The sequence below is a fragment of the Culicoides brevitarsis genome, chromosome 2 (genome assembly GCF_036172545.1).
Source record: "Culicoides brevitarsis isolate CSIRO-B50_1 chromosome 2, AGI_CSIRO_Cbre_v1, whole genome shotgun sequence".
Classification (NCBI taxonomy): domain Eukaryota; kingdom Metazoa; phylum Arthropoda; class Insecta; order Diptera; family Ceratopogonidae; genus Culicoides; species Culicoides brevitarsis.
In genome coordinates, this window is record NC_087086.1 from 24,971,141 (window position 1) to 24,988,516 (window position 17,376).

Below are 17,376 nucleotides of genomic sequence, written 5' to 3' on the forward strand. Positions count from 1 at the left end.
ATTTCACCCCACAACCGAAAATTTTTGAGAGAAAGACAAAAGAAGCGATGTGAATTATAAGGCAATAAACTGTCAAACTATATCGCTACTGGGACGAAAACTTTGGCAGTGCTTTAGTAGCGTAATCATAATAAAATGTCTCAAATAGGCACACACACAGCTACGAAACGAAAATGACATCATATATCAACCAGAACGCTCCATCAACCACGAGTTCAAGAGAAAAGACACAAACAAAGAGAAAATAAAAAAAAAACGAAACGAAAAAGAAGAAAAATTATCAAAAATTAAAAAGAAGGAAACTTAGTTTGCTCGTGGGAACGTGTGGTACCTCGAAACACGAAACATGTGGTTGTGGATGACAATAAAAAGTTTCGACGGCAACGGGAATCAGATTACACAAAAAAAAATATTTCTCGCATGCCAACTGTCTGTTGTAGTCACTAATGTAACAAACCAACAATCGTATAATAATTCCCCATTGTTATTAGGTAGGAAAAAAATGTGTCGTTTTTACTTTTTTTTTTTGTTTAGAGAGAATGAATAAAAAGTTTGCAAATGGAAAATATACACAGTAATGATATAAAAAAGTTCTTTGTGCTCGAGATATTCATTATGAAGTTGTTGGGAAATTTGATATGAGCTTCAAGCCGTAATTTTTCCATCCATACTTTTTTTTTCATTTTTATTGTTTCGTTACATGAGATGTTAATTGACTTGGTATGCTCTTCTTAGGTTTCAACTTTCGATACTTGATGTCAGAGGTGGCTCGTTAGGTCAAAGGGTTTTACTAATTTCTATTTTTTTATTCAGAATTTTGAATGAAATTTACTTTTTGATTTGATTTATTTAAAATAATTCTTTGTTAAGTTATTTATAATTCAAAGAAATTGATCAATTATTAATTAATTTTCCTTAAAGTTTATTTTTCTATTTAAATTCTATTAGTTGGTAAAAAATCGATACAAAAATTGAAAAAAAAAATAAAAATAAATTTTTTACGGTTTTAAAGGAAAAATTATAATTTTTGATTATTATTAATTTTTAGAATATAAAACTAAAATTTTTATTTTTATTTAAAGAAAAAAACAAAAAATAGTTTATATGAATTAATGTTTTTTAATGCTTTTTTTATAATTTTAATAATTTTTTTACGTCGAATTCCAAAGAGATTAAATTTCAAGAAAAATTAATTAAAAAAATATAAAGGAAGAATTTATGAATATTAAAAAAAAAATAAAAATCATCTGGAAAATTGTTTGTAAAAAAATATTTCTTTCATCAAAATAAAAGCTTTTAAAAACTTTGTAACATTCTTCAAAAAATCAAAATAAAAATAAATTAATAATAAAAAAAGTATTAAAGCGGTAATTATGATTTAGCTTCAAAAGTCTTCCTAAGGATACGCTTCTGGATTAAATTTTCTTCATTGTCATCTTTTTTGTTGCTGTTTTTCCTATTTAATTGTAAAAAGATATTTTTTCTCGTAATCATTTAAAATTGCGATTTATATATCTTTGAAACCTTTAACGTTTTTTATTGAATTAGAAAATTTTCTTAAAAATTATTTTACTAAAAAGTAAAAATTATTTTTTTCATATATCAAAATTTTTATATTAAAAAATTTTATATTTTCTTGAAAAAAATTTGTCGCGACATCAGAATTTCTCACAATCTCGCATTTGATCGATTATACGTCTTCATTGTTACTCTTCTGCAAGGCAGACATAAATCAAACAATGGACTGGAATGATTGATTATATTGCTTTTTAATAACCACACTTTCGCTAAATTGGCTCCTTTCTTTTTCCGTGTTTTGATTTTTATCGTACGTGACGCATCGTAACTTTCTTCGGTGGAACAATAGACTTGGAAAGAAATAAAAGTTAGCACACACGTCATTGGACTTTCTTTTGTCACGACGAAATGGAAACGCAATCAATAATAATTTAGAGTCAAATAGTAATAAATTGTGCAAATATTTCATCGTCTTACGCTCCACTCTACTCCACTCGTTGTCAAAACGACATTCGTGCGAAAAGGATCCACAAAATGGCTCTAACTGCCATTACAAACAAAATTAAAGTAAAAACTTTATTTAACACTCCTGTCGAGAAAATCAAAAGTTTATAAAAAAAAGTTCTTTATGAGGTAAATTTTTGCGAGTTAGAAATTTTCTCACCAAAAAAAAAGGATCTTTTTGAATTTTTTTCAGTCTGTCTTTAATACAAAAAATATTTTTTCAAGGAAAAATGCGATAAAATCGAAAATTTTACTTTGCAACAAAATTTTCGTGTCATGTTTGCTTTTTGCCAAAGGAAGAACGAAAAAGAAGGAATGCAAGTGCAATAACATTTTCTTTCGTATAATCGACTGTCTTCGTATTCTCTTGCGTAACGTGCATGAGAAACTTTAATATATGTACCCTTAAAACACTCGCACACACACCCCGAAAGGTAAACGCCTTCCCCGATGATGACGAAAGTTTTTGGCTCACAACACACTACTCGAGACTGAGACACACACATATTGAATTCGAAAGTTTCGAACGGAAATACTTGTCCCGAAAGTTGTTTGTCTATGTGCGCCTTATTTTATATATTTAAATTTTTTCCTCCGTTTGAGCAAGTATTTGAACAGTTGAGTGCTTTTCCAAACATGATTTCGACATTTGCAGTTGCTGTAACAAAGACAGAGAGAGAGAGAGAAATTGAAACATTTTCTGCAAGCGATAAGGAATTTTTAATATTATCCTGAATTTAATGGAAATCCTCGTAAAAACACTAACTTGAGTGAACTCGACAAAAATTGGCACTTTACTGTTTAAATACCTTCGTTCTGCTGTTTTGGCTCTCATTAGAAGTCGCAGTCAGAAACATAAAAAGAGGATTTTAATTAATAAAATGTTTTTCGAGTACATTACAATTTACTCCTCTTTTCGTTTTTAATCTCCCTTAACCGTGATAAAGGAGGCTTGTTTGAAAGAAAGGAAGGAGGCGAGGCACAAAAAACAACCCAAAAAGGATTATCGCTGCTGTAACTTTACTACTAACCCAAAATAATCCGTCGTGTGTGTGTTTTTGTGGCGCTTGAACGCATGCAGTGATATTTAATTCCGAAGGGTTTCATTTTTTTATGAGGCACACGACCGTCCAAACGAAGAGCAAATTGAAAGAAAAGAAGGAAATGAGACAAAAAAAGTTAACATTAGTAGATGAACAAATGAAGCGTATTTTTTTGATGGTTTGTTTTTTAGATTTTTATTAAAAATTATTTAAAAAAAAATCAATTAATTTAAATCAAAATTTCAATTGAACTAAATTAATTTACGAAAAAATCAAATTAAAAAAAAAATTAGTTTAAAAAAAGTTTTGTTTGACTCTAATTTTCTTGAATGTTCAATTTAACTATTTTTTTAATTTTTTATTTATTTATTTTAGCGATTTTTTATTTTAAATAAACGGTAAATAAATTAGTTAATTATTTATTTTTTTATTTTGTCTATTCAAAATAAAAAAAAATAAAATAAATAAATAAAAATAAAAAATAACTAGAAATAAAAATTAATAAAATAATTTTATTTTATTTTTAAAATAATAAAATTAAATTTTAAGTTAAAAAATAAATTATTTTGAAGCTTTTTTAATTAAAATAAATTAAAAAAAAAAATAATCAAAAATTAATAAAAAAATTACTTTGGACATATGGACAACAAAATAAAAGAAAGCTTAATTAAGAAAGATTCTTTGAAAAAAAAAAAATGTCCAAGTTTCGAGACGACTTTAATCTCCTTTTCCATAAAGATATTAGAAAAATTTTTATCTCTTTTTCTCGTTTTAAGGAGCTCTTATATATATTTTTATGTGTTTTGTGTCATTTTCCCTTTTTACCGCATTTCGAAGAAAAATGCGGTATATCGGACCGTATTTCTCCAATTTCGGATAAAAATCGAAACAAAACAAAATACAACACAAGACGAAGAATGAAAAAAGTTTTTAATCAGCATTAAACTTTTTTTCTCGAATTATTTTCTACTACTAAGCAGTACCAACAAAAGCTTATGAGAAAATGAATAGTTTTGTCTTAAAGGGATTTGCCAAATAAATACACGAAAAACGAAAAGAAAAGATGATGAAACGTGAAATTGTTAACTGAAAAGATGTTACGCAATTGTACGAAGCAGCAAAATAAAAGAAAGCTTAATTAAGTGTTGCCGGGGGTGTGATTAAACCGACTCCGACTTTCAAAATATTCAGGTCGAATTCAATACAGATTTTAAAGTTTTTACAACAAGATTTGCTCACGATAATCGCAGAGAACAAACTTTTTAATACTCTAGTGTCCGATTCTTTGAAATAAAAAAAAATGTCCAAGTTTCGAGACGACTTTAATCTCCTTTTCCATACGTTTTATTTTATTTTTGTAATCCTAAGTTAAATTAAAATTAAAATTAAAATTAAAATTAAAATTAAAATTAAAATTAAAAGATATTAGAAAAATTTTTATCTCTTTTTCTCGTTTTAAGGAGCTCTTATATATATTTTTATGTGTTTTGTGTCATTTTCCCTTTTTTAATTTTCTTCCTTACATTTTGGCTCGTTCCTTATGTCGAAGTATTAAAAAGGGAAATATTGACAGCATTTAGTCTATAATAAAAAGAAATTGAATCCATTTTTTATTTATATACAATTTAAAACCCTTTTCACGACAAGAATAATATATAAAAATATAACGAGGATCGCGGTATTATTTTTAAAAAGAATTTATGGCTTTCTACGTTTTATTTTTTTTTTGTAATCCTATAAGTACAAAGTGGATCTTTAGTTTTTATAAATATTTATATATTAAATAAAATTTAAATTAATTTTTATTTAAATCTAAAATAAAATAGAATAAAATAAAATTAAATTAAAATTAAATTAAAATAAAATTAAAATTAAATTAAAATTTTAAATCAAAATTAAAATTAAAATTAAAATCTTTTCTTATGGAAATTTACGTTAAAGTTTTTTTAAATTAAAATTAAATCAAAATTACAAATTGGTATAGTGAAAAATTAAATTAAATTAAAAAAATTTGAAATTAAAATTAAATTTCACTTCACAATTAAAATCGGAAAATTTTAAATCTATTAAAATTTTTTTTTAACATGAAAATTAAAATTATTTTTTTGAAAAAAAATTGCGGTCAAATTGGAAGAAGCTCAAGCAAATTTGGCTTTTAATAGGAAAAATTCAGAAATTTTGAACAAATTTTTTAAATGTCATTTTGGAAATCCCGGAAAATTTTTTTTTAAACTCAAAATTCTATTTTAAAATTTTGTTAAAATTAATGGAAAAATAAAGAAATAAACAAAAATAAGCAAAATACGTTAGAGCGTTCCGTATTTCAAAAATGTTTCTTATACACTGCCTACAATGGGAAATCGTATATGGGAATAGGCATGCTATAGGCAGAATTTCAAGGTAGATTTTTTGCCTGCCTTAGGAAGCATCCACTAGGCTGTATTTCAATTAAATTTCACTCCAATTAATTTATGACGATTACAGGTCGTGGCATGATAACGAAAGAAAAAATGCTGAATAGCCAAGAAATACTATTTTTGGATCAGTCGCTAATTTTTTCCGAGTAAATAACGTCTTATTTGTGATAGACATGACGATATTTCTCGGAAAAGAAAAATTCTTAAGTGGGCGCAATCAAACAATAAAGAAATACAAAAAGAAGAGAAGACAGCAAAAAATACTACAATAGAATAAATTCAATAAAATAATAAAGGAAAATAACATAATAGAGGAAGATTGAATGAAATAATAAAAGGAAATATTTTTCAATAAGACGAAGAAAGGTGAAAAAATGTAAGAATTTATATTTTCTTAGCAAATTTTCTCTCGAAAAAGTCACCAGTGAAAGTCACAAAAAAAAAATCAATTTTCATCCTTTTTCCCAAATTTTCATTCATATATTCTTTATCATTCATTGCAAATGTTTACAAATGCGGTCATTTACGTTTCCTTTTCTTCCGTCCTTTTTTTTGTAGTGAAGAAAAAAAGGTAAAAAAAAGAAAAATTGCGATCATATGAGAGACATTTCTTTGATTTCATTCGAAAAATTTGATCCGAATAAATTGGAAAATGATGACATAATCGTTTTGTTGATTTTTTTTCCTCCTCCCGTGTTTTTTCGTCTCATCTGTGATTGAGGAGGAATGAGTTACACGTGTAGTCCATGATTTGTTTCTTTTGCAATAAATCGAGCTACGTTTTCGGAATAATCAACTCGACGAAAGAAAAAATATGTTTTTTTTTAAGTTTTTCTATTTTAATTTATTTCATAATGAAATCCCTCGGGGAGCTTTCACAATGATTTCATCAAGTTCTTATCAGAACAATCATCAGCAAAATAATGATTTGAACAAAAAAAAAGTTTCTTCTTTAAAAAACTTCAAACACTCGTGTTAAAAGTACCCCCGGTAATTTTGAAGTAATTTTACTCAATTTCCCATGAATCTGAAACTGTTTGAGTTTAATGAAATGGGATGAAATGCATTAAAAATTTTTTTATAGCAAGAAAAAAGTTTGACATTAAAAGAGAACGTTGACAGCAGTGAATCCACCGTCCGTATGGCAGATAAAAATCTTTACAACGGTCGTATTTATCTTAGGTATTAACCGCCTCTGTGATAAATTTGTATGGAAAGAAAGACTACTATTTTAATCCTAAATAAAAACAGGAGCAATGAACCACTTTTTTAAACAAAAAAAAAATATTTTGCTAACGGCGATGGATACAATGATGGAAAGGGGATGGTTGGGGAATGTCTAGAATGATTGACATTGTCCTCGTTAATGGATGATGATGCTTTGTTTTGAAATTTAATGATAAGGAGGAAATTGACGGAGAAGACTATTGGAGCGTGAAATGGAAATAGAGACGTACAAAAAGGTACTTAAGACATCGAAAATTTTATGAATTTAATAAATTTATCCAGAAAAATTAAATTTATTTTTTAAAACTGAATTTTTAATATTTTTAAAGAGGTTTTTTATTTCAAAAAAAAAAAAAATTAAAAAAAAATTGTTCAAATTTTAAATAATTTTTTTTTTATCTAAAAAAATATTTTTTAAAAATCGAAAATTGAATTCAAAAATCAATTTTTATAAATTTAAAAATTTTTGAAAATTTTTCATTAATTTTTTTAATTTCAAAATCAAGTTTTTTTTTCAGTTTTAAACAAATTTTTAATTTTTTTAAAGAAAAAAATTAGTGTCTCATAATTTTGACAATTTTTTATTTTTTTAAATTATTAATTTTTTTTTCGAATTAGATCATAAATGTTAAAACAATAAATTATGACGAAAATTTCCATTAATTTTAGATCATCAATATAATCATCGTTATTAATTCAATCAAATTTAAAATTCTATTAAATTCATTCCACTCTTCAAAAAAATTTTTTTCGAACTTTTTCGTCACTGATAATATCAAATTCCAATAGTTTAAAATAAAGCTATTTACGTACTTCGGTGAATTTTTAATAAATAAAGTATGTCGTCATAAGTTGATATGCTATATCAGTTAAAAATAAACGTTGAATTTGATAAGATAAGATAAGATAAGAAAAAAAATTTATGTGATCAGTTAAAAATCATTTGTACTCGCAGTTTTTGCAAATCAAACACATTTAATTTTGTTAACCAGTTTAGATATTTAAAAATTTGTTAAACCTAAATAATATTATTAAAAAAATGGCAAAAGTTAAAAATATTGTAACGATAGGCGATGGAGCAGTAGGAAAAACTTGCTTGTTACACGCTTTCACAGAAGAAGCTTTTCTTAATGATTATATTCCAACAATGTAAGAATATAAAATTATTTTTTTCAGAAAATGAAAAATAAAAAAAAATATTATTGAATAGTTTTGAAAAATCAGAATTTGAAATAAATGTTGATGATGTTCCCCATATGATTAAATTATATGACACCGCTGGTCAAGAAGAGTACGAGGCACTAAGGAAAAGTATTTACAAACACGTAAGTGATTAACTGGATTTTAAAATAATCTTTATAAAATAACTCATTAACAGGCCAATTGCTTTATCGTTTGTTACTCCATAAATAATCGTGACTCATTTGAAAATGTCAGGCCATTCTGGATAAAAGAATTATCGGCGGCAGCGGGGCATGTTCCAATCATTCTTTGTGGTTAGTTGAACTTTTAAAATTAGATAAAAAAGTTTTAAATTTAAAAAAAAAATTAAATTTTATTTAAAATAGCTACCAAACTGGATTTAAAGGATTCGTCAAGTAATTGTGTTACAACTGAAGAAGGAATGGCATTGTCAAGACAAATAAATGCATTTTCATTCATTGAATGTTCAGCTAAGGAAAATTTAAGAGTTAAGGAAACTATATATGAAGCTGTACGTGCATCAACGGGAGCAGTTAATCCCCAGTCAAATGATATTAATACTAATAATAAAAGTGATTGTGAATGTTGTGTAATATCATAATAATATTACGTTATGAATTATTAACGGACCCGTAGACTTCGTTCTATCAGTTTAAAGTTTTTAGTTTTATTATTAAAAGTTGAAATCAAAATAAATGGAATTTATACAATTGTCGAAAAGTGTTTTACCAATGATATACAATAAAACATACGTTTTATATGTGGGAAATTTTATTAGTTTTCTTAATTTTTTTTCAAATATTGCTGATTTTTTCTTTAATTAAAAATAATAAAATACAAAAAATTTTGAAGAAATCTGTAGTACAAAAATTCATTCTGAGTTACAAAATTTATATACTACGAGTAACATTTTAAAGAAAATTAGTTTGTATTAAAAAAAATAATTTTATTTTTATTGCATTTTGCAGATATAAAAAACTAAACATAAAAATAAAATGAAAATTTGAAACAATAAAAAAATATTAAAATACCACACAGTAAAATAGTTAAAATTATAAAAAAATTTCTAAGCGATTTTTACTGAGTTACTTAGTTCTTTTTACTGATTTTTTTCGTTTTACATCTAAGAGCTTACAAATTTTTTTTAAATAAATTTTTAATTTAAAAAATTTTTACTTTGTCAAAAATAAAAATATTTTCTATATTTTTAAAATTTATTTAATGTTTCACATGAATTGTCATCAAAATGCAATAAAAATTAAATTTTAAAATTTATTTTTTTTAATACCATAAAACAAATTTTTGTTTTGTTTAAATATTAAACAGCTCAAACTTTTCAAGTCACTTTTCCTTTCCTGTTTCAGAAAATTTTCCTCTCACTTTCTAATAATATGTTTGAATGACGTCCATCTATCCATCCGGAAATGGCAAAAAAATCATTCTATTTTGATATCTGGTACACAGAACACGCCCGCGTCCAACCCTCGACTAAAAAAAGAAAAACAAAACTACGCGTCAAACCACATGTAGACTCTAACTCAAGTGGAATGTATAACCAAACCATCAAAATTCCCTCGAGACATATTTGTGCAATTTTTCCGTCTACCCACCAACCAAATAAATTTTCATGCATCATCATAATTCTCTCGTCATCGTCGTCGTGTAAATTTACATTGCAATGAAATGAATTTTTGGATTTGGATGTGAACCAATTTGGCAATTATTTTAAAATTATGACATCGTCATGTAGCAGGCGATTATTTTATGTGCGGGCTCGCAACATAATTCACACAAACAGGCCAAGTATTAAATTACATCATACTTGAGGGGACATTATTTATGGGATTACATAAAAAAAAACTTTAAAGCATTCTGTTTTATTTATTTTTTTTCTTGTGTTTTTTCACGAAATTAAAGTGGTTGTGATTCAAACACGGAAGTGGCAAATGGAAAAAAATGTCATGAGTCATGTCTTTTTATTAAATTAGAAAATATTTTTCTTGTGGATCTTTTCTTGTTTTTCCATCGCATCTCTCCGCATTCGTGAATATGTCATGTTCGTGTCAACCCTTATAATAATAATCTGTTTCATAAAAGTCGCTAGGTCGACGTGTGTTTTGTTCATCGGAATGTATAAAAAAAGAGGGAAACTTGATGCTCTTTGCTACTTTTGCTCCGAGTTGTCTGTTGTCTGCCAGTAATAACATTCAGATGACAGGAAAAATCGAATTCTTGCCTTGTTGAATGGATGAAGTTGGTAACGAAGTTCTTTAAAATTTTTGGAAAATGTGATATTATTTTTATAAGATTGGCATTAAAATAAAATATAATATTTTAATAAAATTATATTAGAAAAAAAAAAGAAATTTTCCACACAAAATTCCTCAAGAATTTCAAAAAATTTGAAAAATGATTTGAAGTTTATTTTTCTTTGTGAAAAAAAATAAATTTCATCAAAAATTACAATATTTTTCATAATTTTTTTTATTTTTAAATATTTAATTTGTTTTTAATTTTTTCTAAAAAATATAATTAAGAAAAAAATTAAAAACAATAAAATTATAAAAATAAAATGATAAAGAAAATAAAATTAAAAATTATAAATCAAAATGAAAAAAAATTTAAAAAATGAATTAATTTTTAGCACCTTTTCTGTTTTTTTTTTAATTTCAAGAAATTTTATTTTTTCTTTAATTTTATATCCTCTAAAATAATTTATTTTTATATATTAAGATATTTTTAAAAACTTTTGAATAAAATGGTTCGTAATTTTTCTATGTCACCAAAAAAACTTTACTTGAAATCGAGAATATTTTGTTTAAGGAAAATTGAAAAATTTATAGATTTTAATAAAATCCCAATAAAACTTAAGTTTTACCATAAATATGCTGCAAACTCAATCTTCAAAACCATTTAAAACAATTTTCTTTGGAATTATTATTAAATTCCACAAAACTTTTTTATATTACTCTGAAAGCAGCTTTTCATGCAATTTCCACATCCCGGATAAATATTAACAAGTAAAATTGAAACAAAAGTCCCTCTTTTCTCTGTATAAAAATGTCCGAGACATGTATGCCAAAGTGCAGCAAAAAAATAATATTTATTCAACTCATGTATCCCTTTTTTTCTCTCACCCATATTTTCGTCTTTCATGAAAATCCAAATTGAAACGACGATAAAACTGTTCATTTCCTCCATAAATATGGGACAAATTTCTCATGTAGCAAAACACGAAGAGTTAATTGAATTAATTTTCTCGAGCGAGTTGTTGTTAGTCCATTTTATTGATAATAATTTGTGTGTGTGTGTATTGCAATTTTCCCTTTGATGCTCATTTCCATCGTCAAGCGGCACGGAATGAAATGAAATGTCAAATCATGTGTCTAACGAGAGGAGGTGAATAAATTTAACTACTCGTTTGGATGAAATAAAACAAGAGAGGAGGAAATCAATATTGTGATTATTTTGTTGCAGGACTCCCTCTTCCCGCATCAACAACGTATGACGTCATTCGAGCATTAAAGTTAATCCTGGTATCAACGCACCCTTTTATAACTTTATTTCAGCCATTTTATTTATTTAATATCATTACCGGCGTCGTGTCTACATTCTTCTCGGAGTATATTGCACATTTTTCCATCTTGAGTTGCATTCTTTTAAAAAACAATTCATTTATTTGCACAAAAATAAGTGAATAAACTCTTCTGAATGGCGGCTGCTAATCGCAAGGAATGAAAAATATTTTTCCTTGTTTTTTTCCTGCCATTCTTATTGTTCCATGAATAAAAATCCAGCAAATCCAACGCGAATGTTCGACAATTTGCGAAGCAGTGAATGTACGTCTCATTACTCAAGCGCTGGCAACTCTCGACTGCTACAACAACAACAAATAACATAAATAAGCAAATTTTATTTTATTCACATCACATCAACAACAACAACATTCGAGCATCGCAGCATCATAGGAGCGAGTGAGAGCGAAAGATTATTATATTAAAATACTATTTTATGCAACGCTGCATTCTGTTTGCCTCCTTTTAGCGTCGTCGGTGTCGTCAACTCGTACAATATATGACGCTTGACAACTATTCTGTCATCAGAGGTGGACTAGAAAATCGGTTCAAAGATTAAATTGGGAAATTTCTTAAAATATTTCTTTAATTTTTAATAAAATTTAATTTAATTTTCAAAAAAAAAATTAGAGTGATAAAAAAAATCATTACTTTGCTCAAGTTTGATTTTTCTCGATTTTTACTGTATTTTTTCATATTTAAAAAAGTTTTCAAATTTTAATGTTTAAAAATATTCACAATTTTTTTTTATATTTTTATTTTAATTCATTTTCAATTAAAAAATTTTTGAAATAAAAATAAAAAAAAATATTTTAAATTTAATTAAAAAAAAGAATAATAATTATCAGAATTTTTTTTTTATTTTATTTTATGAATTTACTTACTTTTTAATTTATTATTTAATTTATTTTTTTAATTTTTTTTTAAATTTATTTTGTTATTTTTTTTTTATTTTAATTTCTGATTTTTTAAATTTATTTTTTTTATATTTTATTCCTCCTTAAAAATTTTTTTTGGTCACCCGCATTTTTTTTTTATTTTTTATTATTTTTAAGCTTCATTTGAATTCTAATTTATAATAATTTTAATTTTTTTTTATTATTTTTTTAATTTTTAATTCAAGCCCCACAACTAAAATCCCTGCCCCTGATTATCTCGCACTAGCATTCGCTGATGTTGGCGTATGATAATAATAGTATAAAATATGTGAAAATATAATAATCCGAATGTGCTAGAAAATGAAAATTTGCATTTAAAAGTTGCTGAGGCACGCAGAAAAAAATAATAATAATTGAAGATTTTGGAATTTTTATGAGGTAATTTATGGTAAATTAGATGTCGTCGCAGTCTGGAGCGCAGCAGGGAGTTCGTTTTTATTAGATTCAATTTTTAACCGGATTAGCAAAGTTTTCCTTCTAATGAGAAATTATTGCTATTGTTCGATTATTTTCACATAAAAAATAGGGGAAGCAAAACTAATTGAATCTTATTTACATTCAATTGCGTTATCGAAGAAAAAAGCGAAAACTTTTTCTAACACGTAATTAGGCAACTAATCCACTCGTCATTTTTCTTCAAATGCTCATTAAATAGATGATTTGGCAAAAGTTTTTCGTGTCGACGTCAAAGTTTTGCGTCTATTTTATTGCCATATTTAAATAAAGCGAAGAAAAGCAAAAAAAAAACAGAAACCAAAGAACTGCAACTGAGCATCGTCGTGTCAGTCATAGAGCGCTAATTTAGTAGAACATCGTTTTCTTTTTCGTTTCTTTTGTTGTTTTTGTAATTCAAACGCGAATGGAAACCAAAAACTTTGTCAAAGTTGTCTTTGTTTTTCTGTTTGAATGCGGAGACAAGGATCTTTTCGACTTAATTACTACAAGCTCTTTATTCGTTTGAAGTTCTTCAATTGAAGTTTTATTCACAGAATGAGATTGTTGAGGTTTTTGTGTGATAAGAGATTGAGTTGAAGCAGAGACGGTACTTAAGTGGTGTGAAATCATTAAAAAAGATTAAAATAATTAAAACAGGATTTTAATTTAATTTAAAAAACTCATGAAGAAAATTATAAAAAAAAATCATCAAAATAGGATTAAGAGCAAAAATTTAAAATTTTTTTCAAAAAAAAAAAAAAAAAAAAAATTCAAAGTTAAAAAAATTATTTTTTCAAAAATATTGAATTTTGACCGTTTAACTTGTTTGAAAATTTTCAAGTTTTCAAATTTTGCTTAAATTTGGAAATTTCAGTTTTTTTTTTGTTTGTAGTTTTAAAGTTTTAAATTCAATTAAAAAAATTTATCGAAAATTTTGTTTTTAATTTCAGAAATGTGAAAAAATTATAAAAATTTATAAAAATTAAAAAAATATAAATTTAGTTTTTAGGATTCCAAATCTTATTTAAATGGCTTTCAATTATTTTTCTATAGCTAAGAAAAAATAACAGGTGTTCAAGTCCACTCTATCACCAGATTAAAAGAGATCTGTCACCTCAAACTGCTAACTTTTCTCGATTTTTTGTTTTGTGATGAAAAAAAAACTTCAAACCACATCTTTTACTTTTGACATTTTCAAAAACCCCGAAACCCTTTTCCATTCATGTCGTTTCGTTGTTTTTTTGTTCTTTGCAAATTACTGCAAAAGACACTTTAAGTCTCTCGTACAAAAGTGTCAACAAAACCCTCTCACAATCCTCCGATGCTTTGGCAAAAGAAAAACAAGAATTACAGACAAAAGTAAGTGACAAAGTGATATATGTCTGCAGGCAGGTGTGTTATTCACATACGACACAGATCATTTTGTAATTTTTTTTCCCATTCATATACGACAACGACAACGACGACGACACTAATGCACACGACTCTGGAGAAATTTAACAAGGAAAAAACATTCATCACAATCAATGTTTCATGTAGACTTGCAGCCTGGCAGCATGGCATGGCAGCAACAGCCAAACATTTCCCCCCACACTATGCTAACCAAAAAAATATGTCTCTCCTGCATCATTTTCGTGCAAATCAACACGACATGACATTTCCTCCACATGTAAAAAAAATTTTCTCTCTCTCTCTCTGGTGTCGTGTGTTTGTCTCGTCTCGTGTGACATCATATCATATGTTGATGTGCTATATGCTGAAAACGTGTACAATTAAAACGAAACAAGTTACTTGTAATATATGTTTTTAATAATAATAGTCATAAGCTTGCCTGCCTCTGGTATTATTATTGTTTTTTTCATGTTTTTCATTCATTAAAAAAAGCAGCAATAACAATCTATGAAAGTGCTTGACACACGCAAAATGCAATTAAATGTTCATTTTTTGGTTTTTGCCAATTCTCGGTGATACTTCGAGAGACAAACAGAAAAAACAGCGTTTTTCATGTGAAAATATGCTTCAAGTATTATTGTGATGTTTTTATTTTCATTCAAAATGAAAATGTGGTAAACATTTGTTTGAAGAGTAAGTTTAAAAGGTAACGAGATTGTAATTTACTTGTTAAAGCCATTTTAAATGGGAAAAGTTTCAATTTTAATTTATTTTTTGTGGTGGCTTTGTCGAGGATTGTGGAGGCATTGATTGTTCGCATGGAACTGAAAGAAGGGGGATGAACTGGTCTAAGGGATGCGGTTTCCATGAAAACTGTTGAAAATTGGTCTCTAAAGAAAAGTCTAGACAAAGTTTTTGTGGCAAAAAGGTTTTTGAACTAAAAATCGCGAATTTGGTTCAGTTTGACATATTTTCGAAAAAAATTCTTCTTAAGATCTATAAAAATTTTTCATTTTCAAAATATTCTTTTCATAGTTAATATTCATTAGTTAATAGTAAGTTTTTGGCATTCTCGTTGAAATATTCAGACATATTTATATTACTTTACACTGTAAGAAATCCATGTTTCGCAAGACAAAATATCTACGCGAGACATAAAAACTTATAAACTTTTACCGCGACGATCATTTTCTCGATCCTGTTACAGTATTAACTCTCGAATGTTGAGTCTCAAGAGTTTTTAAAGCTCGATCGTTGAGTTAGTCAGAAAATAAATCATCAACTTCTTCCTTGAAAAAGGAGTCAGTCACGGTTAAGCATATTAGAAGTTGTTTTATGATGTCTTCCATAATGATTTTGTGGAAGAATGCCATAAGGATATCTGGGATCGCGACATGGTCAGTAGACTTTCAAATTTTTCAAACAATAATTTATCAAAATATTTTTAGGGATCAGTTCATTTGTTATTTTCTCGGTTACTTGTGATTTGATGATTCCTCACGCAGCTTGGGCTTCCACAGTTTCAATTTCAGATATAGAAGGCTTTTTCGAACAAGTTAAGCTTTGGTGAAGTGAAAATATATTAGGTATGTCATTGATTTCCAGGACTATTTTAGTGACATTATTAAGTTTTGCAGGGCAATGTGTGCTCCATTTACCCATAGCATCCACAAGTGAGTTGTGAGCAGAGTGTGGTTAGATGGAGTGTTCTATTACTTTCAATCGGCATTGCCCACAAAAAAGTTATAGTTTCTTAATTTTAATTATTAAAATTAACCAAAACAAGTGCCAAACTAAATAATATTGCATTTTTGACATTTTGAGTCACTTTTTTACATACTTGACTTTTTCAAAAATTTTTGAATATTAATTTATTTGTACATGTCTCGCAGATATTTTAGGTTGCGAAACATGAGTTTCCTATAATGTTGAATTCTTATGAAATAATGACTTTTGACCTTCTTATTTGTCTTCAAAAATAAGCAATGTATGAGAAATTTGCAAAAATTAGTGTCCAAGGTCCAATTTCAACACAAGTTCGCTTCAAAAATACTCTCAAGTCTCGCACGTGACGACTTTTCATCTCTAACTCATTCCACTTTTCTCCACCGTTTTGCATTAAAATTAAATAAAATTCCGCAGATGTCGTTAACTTCTTTCCTCGATTTTATAACAACAATGGTAGCGAGCAAAAAATCAATGTAAATAATTATATAAGACGAATCTCGTGCACACACGCAAAGGAGTTAAAAAATCTTACGGCAGCTACAATAAATCGTACGGAACTTACTTGCTACGATGATGATGATGATAAAAATCCAATATATCTTTGAAATTTATCGCGTATATCCTTAGAGAAAGTGTAGTTGCACACAAACTTCTGTATATTCCTTGCGTTTGTGTGTGTGTGTGTGTGTTTAGTAATTTTGTATCCGTTTCGAGTTCACTCTGTTTGTTGTGTGCATGGAGTGATGGAACGCACACTATTTTATTTCACTTTTTACCCGTTTTTCTTGCGTAAGCTGCAAATTTTTCGCACAAATTGTTTCACAACTCAATTAAACTAATTTTATAACAATTAAATTTCGGTTGAATTAATTCAGGATAACTTTAAATTTTGGCTAGATAGTTAAATTGCAATTTTCCGGTTAAAAACACGTCCAGTGTGTATGCAAATAATGGAAATAATGTACAAAAATTCTCTGGAAAAGCGAGAAAATACCAATGCATGCTCTTTATCTCGCGTAGAGGGGTCGTAGCTGTGTAGATACAGCGTGCGGAGATGAGATGAGAGCGCCAGGACATGCGCACAAGGATAAAACGCACGCGAGGATGTCTGTATGTGAGGGAGATTTCTCTTTATTCGCGTCGCTGTGTGTTTTTTAACGTATGTTTTCATGAATTTATCAATAAAAGTTACAAATTTTGTCTAAAAATCATGAATTTTTAAAAATAATTCGAAGTTTTCGATACAAATATTTCATAAAAAATCAAAAATATAGAAAAATTAAGTTCTTACCTGATACTGGCGAAAATAAACACACAAAAAACCTCGCATCAGCCAAAGAGGGGTTGCCAAGCAACGCTTTCCTTCTTCGTCATCACATTTTTGTGCTCTACTCTC

The 17,376-nt window shown here is 27.2% G+C and overlaps 1 protein-coding gene across 1 annotated transcript; it reads left to right on the plus strand.

Annotated features, from left to right (window-relative positions):
• Nucleotides 1-7,678: 7,678 nt before the first annotated feature.
• LOC134831871 (ras-like GTP-binding protein RhoL) lies at nucleotides 7,679-8,662 on the plus strand. The gene is made up of 4 exons (XM_063845699.1): nucleotides 7,679-7,858; nucleotides 7,920-8,034; nucleotides 8,088-8,205; nucleotides 8,278-8,662. The coding sequence occupies exons 1-4, from the start codon at nucleotides 7,749-7,751 to the stop codon at nucleotides 8,511-8,513; spliced, it is 579 nt and encodes a 192-aa protein (XP_063701769.1). The 5' UTR covers nucleotides 7,679-7,748; the 3' UTR covers nucleotides 8,514-8,662.
• Nucleotides 8,663-17,376: the final 8,714 nt, after the last annotated feature.